The sequence below is a fragment of the Ambystoma mexicanum genome, chromosome 6p (assembly GCF_040938575.1).
Source record: "Ambystoma mexicanum isolate Mex_15411 chromosome 6p, UKY_AmexF1_1, whole genome shotgun sequence".
NCBI lineage: Eukaryota > Metazoa > Chordata > Amphibia > Caudata > Ambystomatidae > Ambystoma > Ambystoma mexicanum.
Window position 1 is genome coordinate 656,186,984 of NC_090935.1, and position 14,552 is coordinate 656,201,535.

The 14,552-nt window shown below is 48.0% G+C and overlaps 1 protein-coding gene across 2 annotated transcripts in view; it reads left to right on the top strand.

Annotated features, from left to right (window-relative positions):
- Window positions 1–2,462: 2,462 nt before the first annotated feature.
- Window positions 2,463–14,552, top strand: part of LOC138511692 (survival motor neuron protein-like) — a 643,682-nt gene continuing 631,592 nt past the window's right edge. The window contains exon 1 of one of the 2 annotated variants that reach the window (XM_069627523.1): window positions 2,463–2,780. In XM_069627523.1, coding sequence (XP_069483624.1) covers window positions 2,733–2,780 — 48 coding nt within the window. In that variant the 5' untranslated portion in view covers window positions 2,463–2,732. The remainder of the gene's footprint in view (window positions 2,781–14,552) is intronic. The other variant, XM_069627524.1, reaches the window with a different exon arrangement.

Genomic DNA, 14,552 nt, shown 5'->3' on the forward strand with positions numbered 1-14,552 from the left:
GCTTCTCCTCCCCCTGGCACTCCGGGAGACGGATTGTTACTTAGACTGTCTTCCTTGTTTCCACTATTGTATTTACACTCTACAGAGACTCCACCTTCCTTCTCCGGTAGAGGCTTGCCTTGGGGTCTTCTGGGGGCTATTCCTTCTGATTACCTATACACTCTGTCACTTCTTGCGTTAGTCCTGCGAGTTCCTCTACGACTTCTCACCAAGCCTTCTGTAAACCTTCCAGCAGCCTCAATTCTATCTTGCACCCTTGGTCGTACCTATTGGCTACCTTCAGTCCGGCCTTACCATCATCAGTCTGCAGGATTGGACTCAGCAACAACATCACAGGGTTTTTTATGCCTTAACCGGCTTTTTCCCTGTATTGGGGCAGGCTCCCTTGGGTCCGCCTGACTGTAGTCACAAACACTGTCAAGGTACCTCGGGTGGAGCTCGTACCTATCTCTTGGAACGGAAAAAGGGCAAGAAGACCATAGAGACTGGTAGAGAACAAAGGACTTCTAACAAAGAGAGAAGAAAGGAAGAGAAGACCCTTCAAGAACAGGCCTTTAGGGATCCAGGTGAGGAGACTCAGGGGGTGGCGAGTGCTGTACCCGACACCTCCCTCCTGCTCTCCAAACTGCATCTGAGTTCTGTCCCTCAGCTGATTCCCTTAATAAACCTATGTGATGTTAATGGGCTGCAGGTGTGTGATCAGGGATGGGTCTGCTTGAACTTGCCTGACTTCATTAGTGGGACATGAGGGTAGTTGGTTGTAGTCTTTCCTCTGTTTTGCAAGGTGTTTCATACAGGTAATCTTTGCTACTCTCAGTTGTCTCTCCTTCTTCCCAGTATTATGCGAAAATGTGGAGGGGGAGATGTGTGTTTGAAAATACCCCCAAAAGACAGAGGCAGTGTGCGATTGTGGATAACTGGTAAAAGGGGGATACCATGTTTCGCCTAGGGTATTCTCATGAGAATGACCCGACTCCCCTACCCAGGTAATCCTCCCGTGCTCGTCCACCCCCCAGGGTTGGGATCCGAAAGCGGCGTCCCTCCCCGTGCCACCCGAATAGAGGATTCTCTGGGTCCAAATGGGAGAATACCCCTAGGTTTCTCACAGCACCCAGGATGGAAAAAGATGGCATTTAGAGAGAGTAGCAGTGTTTGCAAAAGGTGCAGCTGAGGCAAGAGGTTAATCATCTCACACTCAAGTAAACAGGGAAAGTGCCACAAATGGAGATTGAAGAAAGAAGTGAAAGGTGTGAATAAGGGCCGGTCTGCGAACCAATGGAGAGACACATCAAGGGGTGTCAGAGAGGAGGATGTGGAGCCAAGTGACATGGCACAGATAAGAAGCAGTACAGGGTGGTGATGATTGATGGTGGCCGTCTGCAGCAGTTGAGAAGGAATCCAGAGAAGTACAATGATTTTGTGATGAATTGATGAGATCTCCTTTCTCAAGAAAAGGAAGTATGCGGGTCACCAGCCTCCAGCCAAGATCTCATGAGGTGACACTACAGAGAATCAGAAGGAAGTGGCCTGCAGAGGAGAGCAGTCCTCCTGAATTTATGCATATATCCATATTAAGAAGTACAGAACTTTAAATGCTTAATCTAAGGACGTGTTGTATGCAGACAGTGCGTTGAACTGTTTAGTTTGTACATAGTTTTAGCATTCAAGATGCTTTACAAAGTATTTGTGTGAGAGACTCATCCTTGCCAGGCCACAACTCCCGCCTGCCCTGGAAAACTCTTCCACCCAGCTGGAGGAGGAACCGTAGGGACATCTTCATGTTGCTTCCCATATCTAGGGTGACCAAATGTTCCGGTTTTGCATGGAATGTCCCAGGATTGGGCCCTTTATTCCCTTTTCCCGAGAGACCCCATGCGGGTTATAGGGAAAAGATGAGTGACGTGACAGGCCTGGTTTTGGGGAAAGGGAGGCTGACAACTTAACTAAATCGTAATTGCCTACAATTATAAAGTAAATACACATCATAACACTAAAAGAATGTTGCCATGGCAGGTTGAGCTCGAACCCCCAACCTTTCAGGTGCCACTCACAAGCATCAGCTGGTTGGCCACAGAGATCCATTGGGAAACGAGTTAACACAAAGGCTCCTCATATCAATCAGATGGGGGTCGAAAAATGCAGGGCGCGATGCCCGTTGAGGGGATGGTACAGTTGTCTATTTATGTTGCTGGCTGTCCCAGTTTTCCTTCCTGAAAATATGGTCACCCCACCAGGGAAATAGTCCGTTTCTGGCGGAAGGTCAGGACCTTTTTTTAAGTGAGGATTATGTATAAGTAGGAGATTGTTATACCTCAAAAGAAAAATTCCTGTGAGGGAGATGGGCATCACATGTACAAATGTAACTACACTGGGAGGAGAACGCGTTACGCGGAGGTAATGCGTTGCCTCTTCGTGAAAATAGAAAGCTAACCCTAAAAAGGCAGCTTTGAGGAATCGGGTTCATGAAAGATCGACGGGGTTTCCACCTGAGCTGACAATGACAGAAGCTCCGTTCCAGGACTGTGGTGCAGAGTCAGAACTCCCATAAGGATCTACTCGTTCATCAGCACGACGCTTGCCTTGAACACAGCACATCCAGTGACCCGGTTGCCTGGCACGCCTCCTATGGTTGAGCCAGTCGCTCGCAGATGACGCGCCCTGTGTGATTGGGTGTTGTAGCCGCGCAGAATATTGGCTGCGTGGGCGTGCGCGTTGCCGGTGTGAGCAGCACTATGGCGGACAGCGTAGGAGCCACGCTCTTCAGACGGGGTGGAGGGCAGGTAAAGAGACTCAGTAGGGGACGTTTCTCTAATGACATTTCTGTCCCCTCAGTGTAGGACGCCTACCTGGGCGACTACGATTACTGCACTCAGCGCGGATATCTCTTCAGTGCTAGTACTGTCACTAGTACCCAGTGTTCTGTCTTCCGGCTCTGGTCTCTGCCTATTTAGTCTCTTGATGGTGCTTTTTTCTGGAGTCTTCGGTGTGTGGTCGCCAATCATTAAGATTAGCTGTGTTTCTATCCGTGAACACGCATCCATACTGCGATCTGGATTGCCCAGAGCAGTTCTGGGTTGAGCTGGTCTGCTCTTTTGAGTAGTTACGCCTGGTTTGCTGGTACATCTGATCGTCCAGATGACATGTTTTCATTGGGGGGGGGCTTTAGGGCTAGCATTGGAAAAAGGGGTGGCCATTGAACCTGTGCGTTCATCCGCCCCCTTGTCGTCCAAGCTCTAAACCTTTCAAGGCAACTTGGCTACATTTATAAGCAAAGGTACAAGGGATGTAGCGACAGAGTATGCGTGCTATACCGCACCGTTTTTCTATGTATTAAAGTGTCTCGTGAACCTCTCAGCAACCTATTTAAAAACAAAAGAGTAGTCGGTGTGAATGTATAGCACTTTTATGTGGGTCAATGCAAGTAAGGCAATGTGTGAGAGCATTTTCTTCTTTAAGGAAAAGAGTTTGAGAATTGCATCAGTAAAATACTTGTTTTGGAGTTTTACACGCAGCCATGCATACAAAGAATGCCTGCACTTTGACACTCTAATCTGGATGTTTATGCGTAATGATATTTGAATAGCAAGCAGACCCAATGTTGAGCCGCTTGTAGTGTTGATGGGGCCAGGCTCAGAATGCCGTATGGGATACCAAATATTACAGAACAGGCCCCCAATCTAAGGCTTGCTGCTGCTTATCTTAATAGAAAAGTCAACATTGTATAGACTCCCTCTTTCTTCTATGTGTGTCTGATGATGCCTGCCGAGGTTACTCTGCACCCTAGAGCTGGTGTCTCAAATAAAGTTGCTGTCACCCCCCCCCCCGTCCACCTTTCCTCCACCGCATATAAGCACTGAAGCTCTAATCCATTCACAACAGCAGTAACAGGTTGATTGCAATCCTGATAAGTCTGCTCAGCTGTCGGGCGTGGGAATACATTGGTTCTCGGTTGAGTATGATTGGTCACACTTACCAAATATGGTTGGCTGTAGGCATGCATGCGTGATGCACTATCGGTGTATGAACTTGAGTCTAGGGTATTTAAAATCTGGCCGCATATGACTCACATTTTTCTCTTCAACGCAAAACCCCTGCACTATGTATACTTCCGAATTGCTTTTGGTCACCCATGACCCTTTCCTTGTAAATTAGAATTTTAAGGTTTTGTTGGCTACTACTCCCACCACACCGAGATCTGCGTACTTTTTCTAATTATCAGCCCTTTGACTGAACACCTGCTCCTGCTGTTCCACCCTACTCTCCTCATCGTGCTTCTACCTACCCCAATCCACCCCTAAAAAAAGGCTCTGGTTGCTGTGTCTCATCTCCCTCGCTGGCTTGCACCGTCCCTCTTGTATCATGTACTCCCCTTTCTATCTCTCTGCCGGCTAACTCCTCCACAGACCTCAACACGGTCCTCTGGAATGCCCGCTCCATCTGTAGCAAAATGTGTTTGCTCACAGACCATTTGGACTCCTACTGCCTCAAACACACTGTGATGGCCGTCACTGAGACTTGGATCTCTTTACTCCACAACACTGTTGCTTCTTCACCCTTCGTGCTGACTTTACCGTTATTCACACCCCTTGCATCATTAAGAAAAGGTGGTGGTGCTCAGGAAAGACACTCAATCAGCCTCCCCTTTCACTGTCCAACTTCATCATCCACTTCTATCTCCCACCTGGCACCCTTAACTTCTTTCATCAGAGCTGGACTTCATACTTTTTTAAACTTTTTTTTTTCTCCAACTCTTTATTGAAAAATGTTGTCACAGTTACAGGTGTTCACATATTTTTTAAACGCATAATCAGCGGGCACAGTGCAGAGATAGCGATATGTGATAGATCTTCTCAGAATAAGTACGGTTTATAACAACCCTATTGCCCCCCTCCAATCCCTAGGACGTGCTCTTGTCCTGGTTGTAATTGGTGTGCGCTGTCCGCTTGTGCCAGGTTTGTCCTTGTGTTTTGTCGTGGCGTTAGTTGCGTCAGATTCACTATGTGGGCCTTACCTATTTAGATGTATGGGTCTACCAGATCAGACTGTCTCTTGAAGGCTGCCCTCTCAAGTCTACATGTTTTGGAGAGTGCAGTGATCCATTCGTTGTATGATGGTGGTGTTACCGCTTTCCAGTGTACTAGGAGGAGTTTGCGCGCTGTGAACAGGATCAGGTTCATAAGTTTGGGTGCCAACCCGCCGGCGCCCAGAAGCGTGGCGATGGGAATAAATGCAATGTCCGCCCCCTCCAGTTCTGTGAGCCTTTGATGGACTTTGCACCAGTATGGATTTAGCTTGGGACCGGACCAGAAGCACATACCCGTGGGTTGGAGCCCCATTTTGTTTTTGTATAGCTTGATTGGAGTGCAGTATATTCTGTGAAGGATTTTATACTGTATTTCTCAGTTCCTATGGCAGAGGGAGACGCCCGGGATGGCTGCGAATCCAGTTTGTAGGTCCGAGTCGCTAATTGGTGTCTCAAGGCCTTCTGACCATTGTGCCGCCAGAGCTTGAGTATGGCTTTTGTTGTCTGGTATGGACATGGTATAAAATGTGCTGATTCGCGGAAATGCTTCGGGTTCCATTCCATTTCTTTCTCACATGGCGCGGGGGGAAGTAGGTGAGATTCACCTGTTGTGTGTTTTAATATTCTAGCCTGGATGGTTCGGTACCATAGCCAGTCCTCCTCTCGAGCCCTAGGATGGTTTGTGCGTCTCGGAAACCTATCCTCGCATTATCCTCCATGACATCCATAACTCGTAGGTTTGCCCACCTGCGCCCCTGATTCGGGTGAATGATTTGTGGTGCTCCATACGCTAATACTGACCTTACGCTGGCCCACGACGAAGTTGCTTTGGTGGGAACCCACTGTTTTGCCCAGAGTCTGTGCCATTGCTGGATTGTTGGTCCAATGGTGGGTTGTGTTTTGAGCCTCAGTGGTGGGGTGGCCATTATCTCAGTGGGAGTAAGCGAGCGCCATTGCATCTAATTCCATGGCCAGCCAACTGAATTCATCGCTTTAGTTTAGCCATCGTTTCATCCATGTGATTTGAGCCGCTTGATAGGCCATTAATGAGGGGGCTGCCAGCCCCCCTTGGCTTTGCTCGCTTGTAAGATCGGGAGACTGAGTCGGCTTTCTTTCCTCACCATATGAATTTTGTGACGGCTGAGTCTAATTCTTTAAGTACGCTAGGGGCTGGGCAGTTTGGGAGCATCATTTATATAGATTAGCTTTGGATAGGAATTCATCTTTAAGGTGTTTATTCTCCCGGTTAGGGATGGCACCAGGTGGTTCCACCTCTCGAGGTCCGCTTTGATGTTGCAGAGGACGGGTGGGAAGTTAAGATCACGGAGATTGGCGATCGAGGCAACACCAACGATTTAGTCCAATTCACTTTGTATCCCACCATCGGACCTATGTCTTGGAGCAGTGAATTGATAAAGGGCAGGGTAGACCGACTCTTGCTGATACATAACAGTAGGTCATCCGCATAGAGCGATATCTTATGCTCCTTGGTTTATGCCCTCCCACCTTGGAGCTATGCGTAATATTATTGCTAGGGGCTCAATGGACAGGGCGTGTATAGTAGGGGTGAAAGAGGGCAGACCTGTCTGGTTCCCGATTGCAGGGAATAATTCGGTGGATGCCACCCCATTTGTGACTATAGAGTCTGTTGGGCAGGTATAGAGGAGCTTAATTAGCTGGACTAAACGCAGGGGGAAGCCATATCTGGGTAAGACTTGGAACATGAACTCCCATTAGACTTTTTCGAACGCTTTTTCCGCTTCGACTGCTAGTATGGCGTCATGTTGGTCCCTGTTGCTGGCTATAACATGTAATAGCCTGCAAATGTTATCGCTGCAGTGTCTGCCCTTTATAAATACTGTTTGGTCTTTGTGGATTATTTGTGATAAGGTGCTTTCTATTCTCTGGGCTAAGCATTTCGCCAGAATCTTGGCGTCTGAGTGTATTAGGCAGATTGGTCTATATGACCCGCAGAGTTCCGGATCTCTCCCGTCCTTATGAAAGACTGATGTTGGCTGCTAGCATAGATTTCGGGAGCTGGTTTTGGGCAAGCGCTTCTTGGAATACTGCCTCCAATTTCGGGGCTAGTGCATCCGCCACCTTTTTGTATAGATCAATTGGTATCCCATCGGGCCCTGCAGCCTTACCATGGGATAGCGATAATATAGCTTGCGTTATTTCTGCTGCTCTGATGTTGGCGTTGAGTTAGTCGCATTTATCTTCAGATATTTTAGGGATGAGTACAGAGTCGAGAAAGGCATCTATAGCCTGGGGGAAGTAAGTGTTGGGCGGCGTATACCGTTCCCAGCAGAATTCTGCAAACCTCGCGCTAATCTGTTCATCTCCCACTACCAGCCTGTTTGCGCTGTCCCTGATGGCGGTGATCATTTGTGCGGCTTGTCCCGGTTTGTGTACTAAGGCCATCATGTGAAGAGGCCTTTCACTCTCATAGAAGTACTGCTGTGACCGGCTTGTGTATGATTTTTGAGCTCTGGCTGTGGAGAGTTGTTTGATCTCTGGTTGTAAGATACCAGAGCTGGGGTTGAAGTTGCCCATCGCAGGACGCTTTGTGTTGTGCCTCCAGATGCTTAAACTCCGTTGTCAACCGGGCTGCCTCCTCCCCCTCCAACCCCCCACTCCTTTTGTTTGAATGCCCACCTTGAGATACATTGCCCCCTCAAGTAAGCCTTATAGGTGTCCCAGCATCTACGCAGTGTAAATCCCTGGGTTTCATTATTTTCCCAGAACTCCTCACGTATTTTCTCTACTATTTCGAGGTGTTGTAGGGAACGCAGGTTCGGGCACCATGCCGGGGGTTTGCGGGGCATGTCCGGGATTGATAAATGTAGGGTCACCGGGGCATGATCTGAGATGTGATCGGCAGGATGTTACATTCCAATACCATATGTGCAGTCTAATCTTGAATAGCTATTGTGTAAGTGGGAATAGTATGGGTAATTGTATCGGTTCGTATGTGTATGTCGCCATATGTCCACCAACTGCAAGTTGGTTATCGGTGTGTGTGGAGGGAAGAGCTCTCCTTCGGTTTGGGTGTGTTGTCGAGCGCTTTGCCCTCAACCCGGACCTTGATCGCCAAGGGAATGTTCATGTCCCCTCATGTGGTGATCTGCATGTATTGGGCGCATTTGGCAAACATGCGTGAGAAGGCCTGCGTGTCAGGGTTGGGGGCCATAGATGTTTAGTAGGGTGATTGGTTGCTGTTGTATCTGCCCTTGTAGCAGTACGAACCGTCCCTAGTCATTACAGGTATGTTGGACTTGAGGGGTACCCATTTGTGCACTAAGATTGAGATCCCCTGTTTCCCATGACTTTGCGAGTGTGCTGGGGTGCCCACCCGTCCATGTGACAGTTTATCTATTGAGATGGGTCTCTTGGAGGTAGACAATATCCCCTTGTATATCTTATATAGTTAAGCAAACGCCTGCGCTTGATGGGGTGGCATAGCCCTTGGCTATTTAGGGTCACACAAGTTGTCATTGTGCATTTGTATGTGTAGCTCTTGGTTCTGGCCCAGGTGGTCCTGTGCTGTCTTGATCTGTATGTGGATCCACCCGTCTTGAGCACGTACCTTTCCCATTTTCATAAACCTACAACTCGTGGGTCAACAGCCCCACAACTCTCAAACATGGGCCAAAACATAGGCCCTTTAGGAACCAAACATTGTAACATTGGGTGAGCCTGTCCTCTGGCTCTTGCCCAATACTAGGTTTATGAGCCCATATATGGGGTTGGTTGGAGCAAACCAGAGACTTGCTGCCTCTTCTCCTCAGGACCTTCATGGAGGGAGATAGCAGTTGTGAGGGAGGTTGCCTTTAATTGCGTTTCTTTCCTTGTTGTGTTTTGGGGACACATTTGAAATGCCTCCTTTCCGCTTCAATAGTTGTTTGTCCCTAGCAGAGTGCCAGCTTTCCACTGTTGGTCTTTGGATAAGCGTGTGAGGGTCAGTTGTCGATCTGTCTCCAGATTAGGTCAGCTTCAGGGTCGGCTGGTGCGCTTCCTTTTTTCAGTGTCCCAACCGCGGGGCCCTCTGCTTGTTTTGTGCCACTTCCCCCTAGTCGGTGCGCACACCTGGCGGTGTTGGGGGTGTGTTTGTTTTTTCCGTCTATGCACTGTCCAAGTCCGTCGACACCAGATTCTTTTGTTGAAGGAATCGTGGTTTCAGGGTCCTCAAATGACTGCCACTGTCTGTCGACTGTATGCAACAGATTGCTGGGAATTTAAGATAGTGCCTGTGGTCAGTGTTTTTAAGTGCCTCGAATATGGGGTTGAAGCTTCTTTGCCTTCTTGAAACCTCTATAGAATAGTCATTGAATATTCTGATTTCTGTTCCGTTCAAGTGTATCGGGATGCAGTTCTGTATGCTTTCAGGATGGCCACTTTGTGCTGGAGATTTTGTAATCGCGTTATGACTCTTGGGCGGTCAGTGGATGCTGGCTTGGGGATCGGCGCGCGATATACCCATTCTATGATGTCCCTAGCATTGGGCATGTGGAGTGAATTCTGAAGTTCGTAGATGAATGATTCAATTTCCGTCCCTTCAGAGTTTTCCAGGACGCCGACCACCCGCAGGTTATTCTTGCGTGATCTATTTTCCTGATCCTCCATTTTCTCGCCCAATCTTTGGACCTCGCGCATCACTCCATCTAGCTCTGATTCCGTGGTAGTCAGATTGTCCTCCAGGGCACTAATTCGCTGCTCATTTTCTGTGGTCCTTTCAGCTTGTGTTGCTAGCAGGTTTTGCACTTCTGGAGGTCCTGCTTAATTTCAAGCACTGCTGTTTGTTTCCTGCGTGCATTGGCCTATTGGCTTCATTTCGGCCAATATGGCCTGCAGTTGGGCCTGGACTTCCATATCTGGCCTGTTTCTCGCTGATCGCCTTGGTACCCCCCCGGGTAGGGCGTTATCTGGGGTATCTATGGTTTCTGGGCTGCATGATCTTTGTTGCATGCCCCCTCCTGTGCACTTGTTTTACGGGATGGCCCGTGGGGGGGGTCTTGAGGTGCGTTGTTGTGGTGGCTGGCACGGTTGGTTTCTGTGGATCAATTGTAGGGACTAGCTTGCCTGGTCGTGGGGCCTTGTGGGCCTGCCGCGTGCGTGGCGATCTGTGAGGCTGCCTGTCGTCCTCCTATGCAGGTCAAGTCTGAGGGCAGGTAGGGGTGTTTTCCCAGGCGAGTTGATGAGGTGCTGTTGGTTAGGCGGTGTCCAATGCTAGTTGATGCCTCTGCCAATGTCTCGGCCGCCCCTCTGCACAATCTGACTATATTTCTTTTCCCCCGGCTTTGCTGTCCTCGCTTCTTTGGGTGAGATTGCGCTTCTTTTCAGCTTACACCCTCCCCCCCCCCCCCCTACTACTTATTTACAGGCTTTGGATTAGTCTCTGGGGGCACCTTCTACCTTGCCTGTCTGTGCAGTTTCTGCTGAATGCATCGAACAGAGGTATTAACATGTTAGGAATATTGCGCTCCAGGCTCTTGGTCTGGATAGCTTCCCATCCTTGGTATGGTATGAAATGAGGTTCCCTTATGTTGGCCGCTAGTCCTTTCGCTAACCTGCGGGCTTTCTCCCTGTCTTAACAGGGATGTCAATGGCCGCCAGAGAGGTGCTGCATGTGCGGGCTTGCTAGTGGGGAGCCCGCAGTTGGTGCTCAGGTGCCGGTGCGCTTGCCGGATGGGTGCGCTGTTACTGGTCTCCTGCTTCCCGAGTTAGCTGTATGTTCCAGTAGGACGTAGTGGTTGCCTGACCTCTGCGATGTCTGTGGCTGAGCGCTGACTTACTTGCAAATCAGGGGAGACTGTCTCCGTCTCTGTATTGCACCCATATGAATGGAGTCCAAATGTTCCTGGGTCTAGACATTGCTGGTTGCAGGCTTGCCCAACACTCCTTGGTAGCGGGGGCCCAGGTGACAGCCCAAAGCCATTGAGTATGTGTGGGGGCCCCAGGGTGAAGCCAAAGCAGTGGAATACAACGGGTCGCTAGTAACATACATAGACCAGCCAATTTCCTGAAGTCATGCCCAAGCCGGGGAAGGTCGTAGAAGAGACGGGTCAATGTAGATGGGGTAATAGTGCAGTCTAATATTTTAGATATGGTAGTGAATACCTCCTCCCAGAACTGGGAGAGGCACAAACAGGACCACACCATCTGTATATAGTCTGCATCATCCGTTCCACATCTTGGCATATGGGGGGGGGGGGATGGTCTTTTGACATGCAATGTAATCTGATCGGAGTGTAGTGGAATCTATGAAGTACCTTAAATTGAATCAGTTTAAATCCACGGTTAAATGAGTGAATAGGAGCACACATGCGGTCCCAGCCTTGGTCTGTCATTTCAATACCTAGATCCACACCTCAGGAGTCTTGAGTTTAACAAATGGAGAGGCGGCCCTACTCTGAAGGGGAGTGTACAATCTGGAGACTTCCCCCCCTGAAGGTCGTGGTATTCAGGATTTTGGATAGCATCGAATCATCTGGAGGGATTGAGGGGAAGTCCGGGCACCTATTCTTGTGAAAACATTGCGGACAGTACCAAGACCTGCACTAGCCCAGGGACTTTGTTTTGTGGGGTCTACATGGGGAGATTCCGGGAGAAAGTTCCAGAGGGGTGAAGTCACTATGGAAGAGGCGTGTAGTGCTAGCCTGTTTGCACAGCTTAAGGCCAGTGCTGTGGACCCAGCGCGGTCAAGGGGTTAAAATTTAATGCAATGGGAGGGGTGAACTAAGGAGCAGAGATCGTGACCATCTACGGCCAGGCGTTTGAGTTTAACATGGAGAGGGGGATAAGTGGCTACGAACCAGTGTGACACACAGTGGGCCTGAGCAGCCAACCAATACCTCTCGAAGTTGGGGGCGCCGAATCCCCCCCTTGACATTGGGGTGGTTAGTGTTTCCAGTTTCGGGCAGACCGCACCGGAGTGCCATGAGAAGGTATTAATAGTTCGGGTCAGTGCTTTAAAGAATTCGCGGCCTGGCCATAGGGAGACATTCAGGAATCTGTATAAGAGTTGGGGCAGCACTATCATTTTAAGGATGGGGATCCTACCGGCCAGAGAGATCGGCAATTTAGCCCAACCTGTGCATTTTCGGATAAGGGTGCCCAGGTACTTCCCGAAGTTGGCTTCGTACAAGGGGTCCTGCTGACGTGTGACCACTACTCCAAGATATGTAATCTCGGATTGTGACCATGCGAATCCCAGAGGGTCATGGGTGGCTTCTGTCAATGGGAATAATACAGATTTAGAGCAGTTTACTTTGAGACACGAAAACTCAAACAGTATGATATCCTCTAATACTGGGGCTAGGTTATGTTCAGGAGAGCAGATGAAAAGGGCAGCGTCGACCGCATAAAGAGAGATGATCTGGGGGGTGGTGGGTACCAGAAAATCTTCTGCCTCTATGTGCCTGTTGTTGGCGTATCCTGTCGGTCGAAGGGCTCAATGGCTATGGCAAATATTTAACGGCGAGAATGGGCAACCATGCCTCATGCTTTTGGCTATTTGGAATTGGTCCGAACGCCGGTTTTCGGTGCAAACCCTGGCGACGGGAGAGGAGTACCGGAGTTTAATCCAGGACTGAAAACGGGGACCAAAGTTACTTTTTTCAAGAACCTGCCATAGATGGCGCCATGAAACAGTTGAATGCCTTCTGCATATCGAGTAGCTGCGATTTAGCATTAATATTCTGACCTAGAACACCCGTGGTCTTAACCACTCTAAAAAAAAAGAAACTTAAATCAACTCATTCCTCAAAAGAAAGCAAACCTCTGTGGCATTACTGCAAGAAACCTATTTAATCAGGCAGACAAAAAGTCGCTGCCGAAGAGATGGGCAGGAACATGATTTTGCTGTACTTACTTACCCTAGAAGGGTGTCAGTATCTTGTGAAAATCTGATTCTGCTCAGGTTAGAAAATGGATATAAAGGCAGGGATGGCAGGATGTTTGACGGTAGAGATGAATGGGGGGAACCATTCATAATTAATACCCAAACTGTTAGATTTTTTTAGGGGATTTCTTTTGATATTGAGAGAGGCCTTCAACTGCACCCTGACCCCATTGATTGATCGGTCAGGCTAGAGTGCCAGTCCACCCACACAGGAGCCAAAGTGACTGATTCAAGTAGCTCCTGAGATTGATTTGCTAGAAATACAGTGCTTGAAATTAGGATTGGTAAAGCAGGAGCTACAAGCAGCTTTTGGGTCTTCAGCAGTAACCAGGCATCAATAGCTACCACTTGGGAACTAGGAGCTAGTATATAGCGTTGCACAAATCTAAATTCAAAATAAAATGCAAACATATAATTGTATCATTATCTATTGCCCCTTACCCCTTAAATGTCACACAGATGTGTCCTAATGTTTATTTATAGATTGTCCCAAGTGCACAGTTAATTCAAATAGTTGGCTGTTGGCCGGCTTCGTTTTTGTAGCACTGTTTCTTTATGCGTTTGGTTGCTGCTGGTGTTTTGAAGTATTGTGGCATTGTACTGTGCTACTGCAGAATTCTGACGGTAGTTACGTACCTGTTGGCGTACTGTAATTGCTCATACTTTGGAAGTGTTTGAGGATATGTTTGTAGCACAGTCGTTGAAGGTTGAGTTGGGTTGTTTTAATGCAGCAAATAGCATGGTAGTATTCTGGTTGCAGTTAGTTACCAGGTGGCGTATTCTAACTGTTTACAGTGTCCCATAGGGTACGTTTACAAGCTTGTGCATTCCTGTTGCTACTTTCCCATCTGTGTATATTCTGAAGTGGTGGTGTACCATTATGGGTTTATGTAGTGATAGTTCCATATGTATAGCATTTACTTGAGTATTCTTAGAGAGGCGGTGACTCATTTGTGTACTTGGTGGTTTCAGAGGTTACTGAGGATAGTTTTGAACCCTCATACTTAGTACTGTCCCTTTTACGTATCATGTGGAAATACTGCTACTGTCATTTGTGTACATGTATTCTTTGTCTGAGTGTACTCCTTGGGTTCATTGGGGATAAAACTATCCAACACACACTTTAATGCATTATTTTGAATGCTTGATGTATGCAAAGTTGCTTTAGGTCGACAGTGTGGAAGGTAATTTTTTATTTGTGCCATTATGAGAGTACTGGTTGGTGCTGGGGAGTAAGGTATAGTAGTTTTGTACATCAATGCCTACATTTTGGCTTCAAGAATATTAAGTAGGCATTTGCAAGATATGCAGGTAATCTCTGCTTTGGAATGATGGAAGTATCATTGCATTCCCACCATGAGCATTGCTTTCTAATGTATGCAGTATAGTGGCCTCCACTGGTTGTGTCGCCTGTGTGGTATGTTATGGCTACGGTTTTCTTGCCATATTGATACCTGGCCATGTGTGAATGCAGTACGTTTGTAGTTGTTTTTGGTTCCATCGGCATTGTATCTTAAGAGCATTACAATTACATATTGACTACACAAGATGGTATGGTTTGCATTTTGCACCAGTTGCTGAAACGGAATGGAGTCGCAGTTAAGTATTGGTATATAGACAAAACAT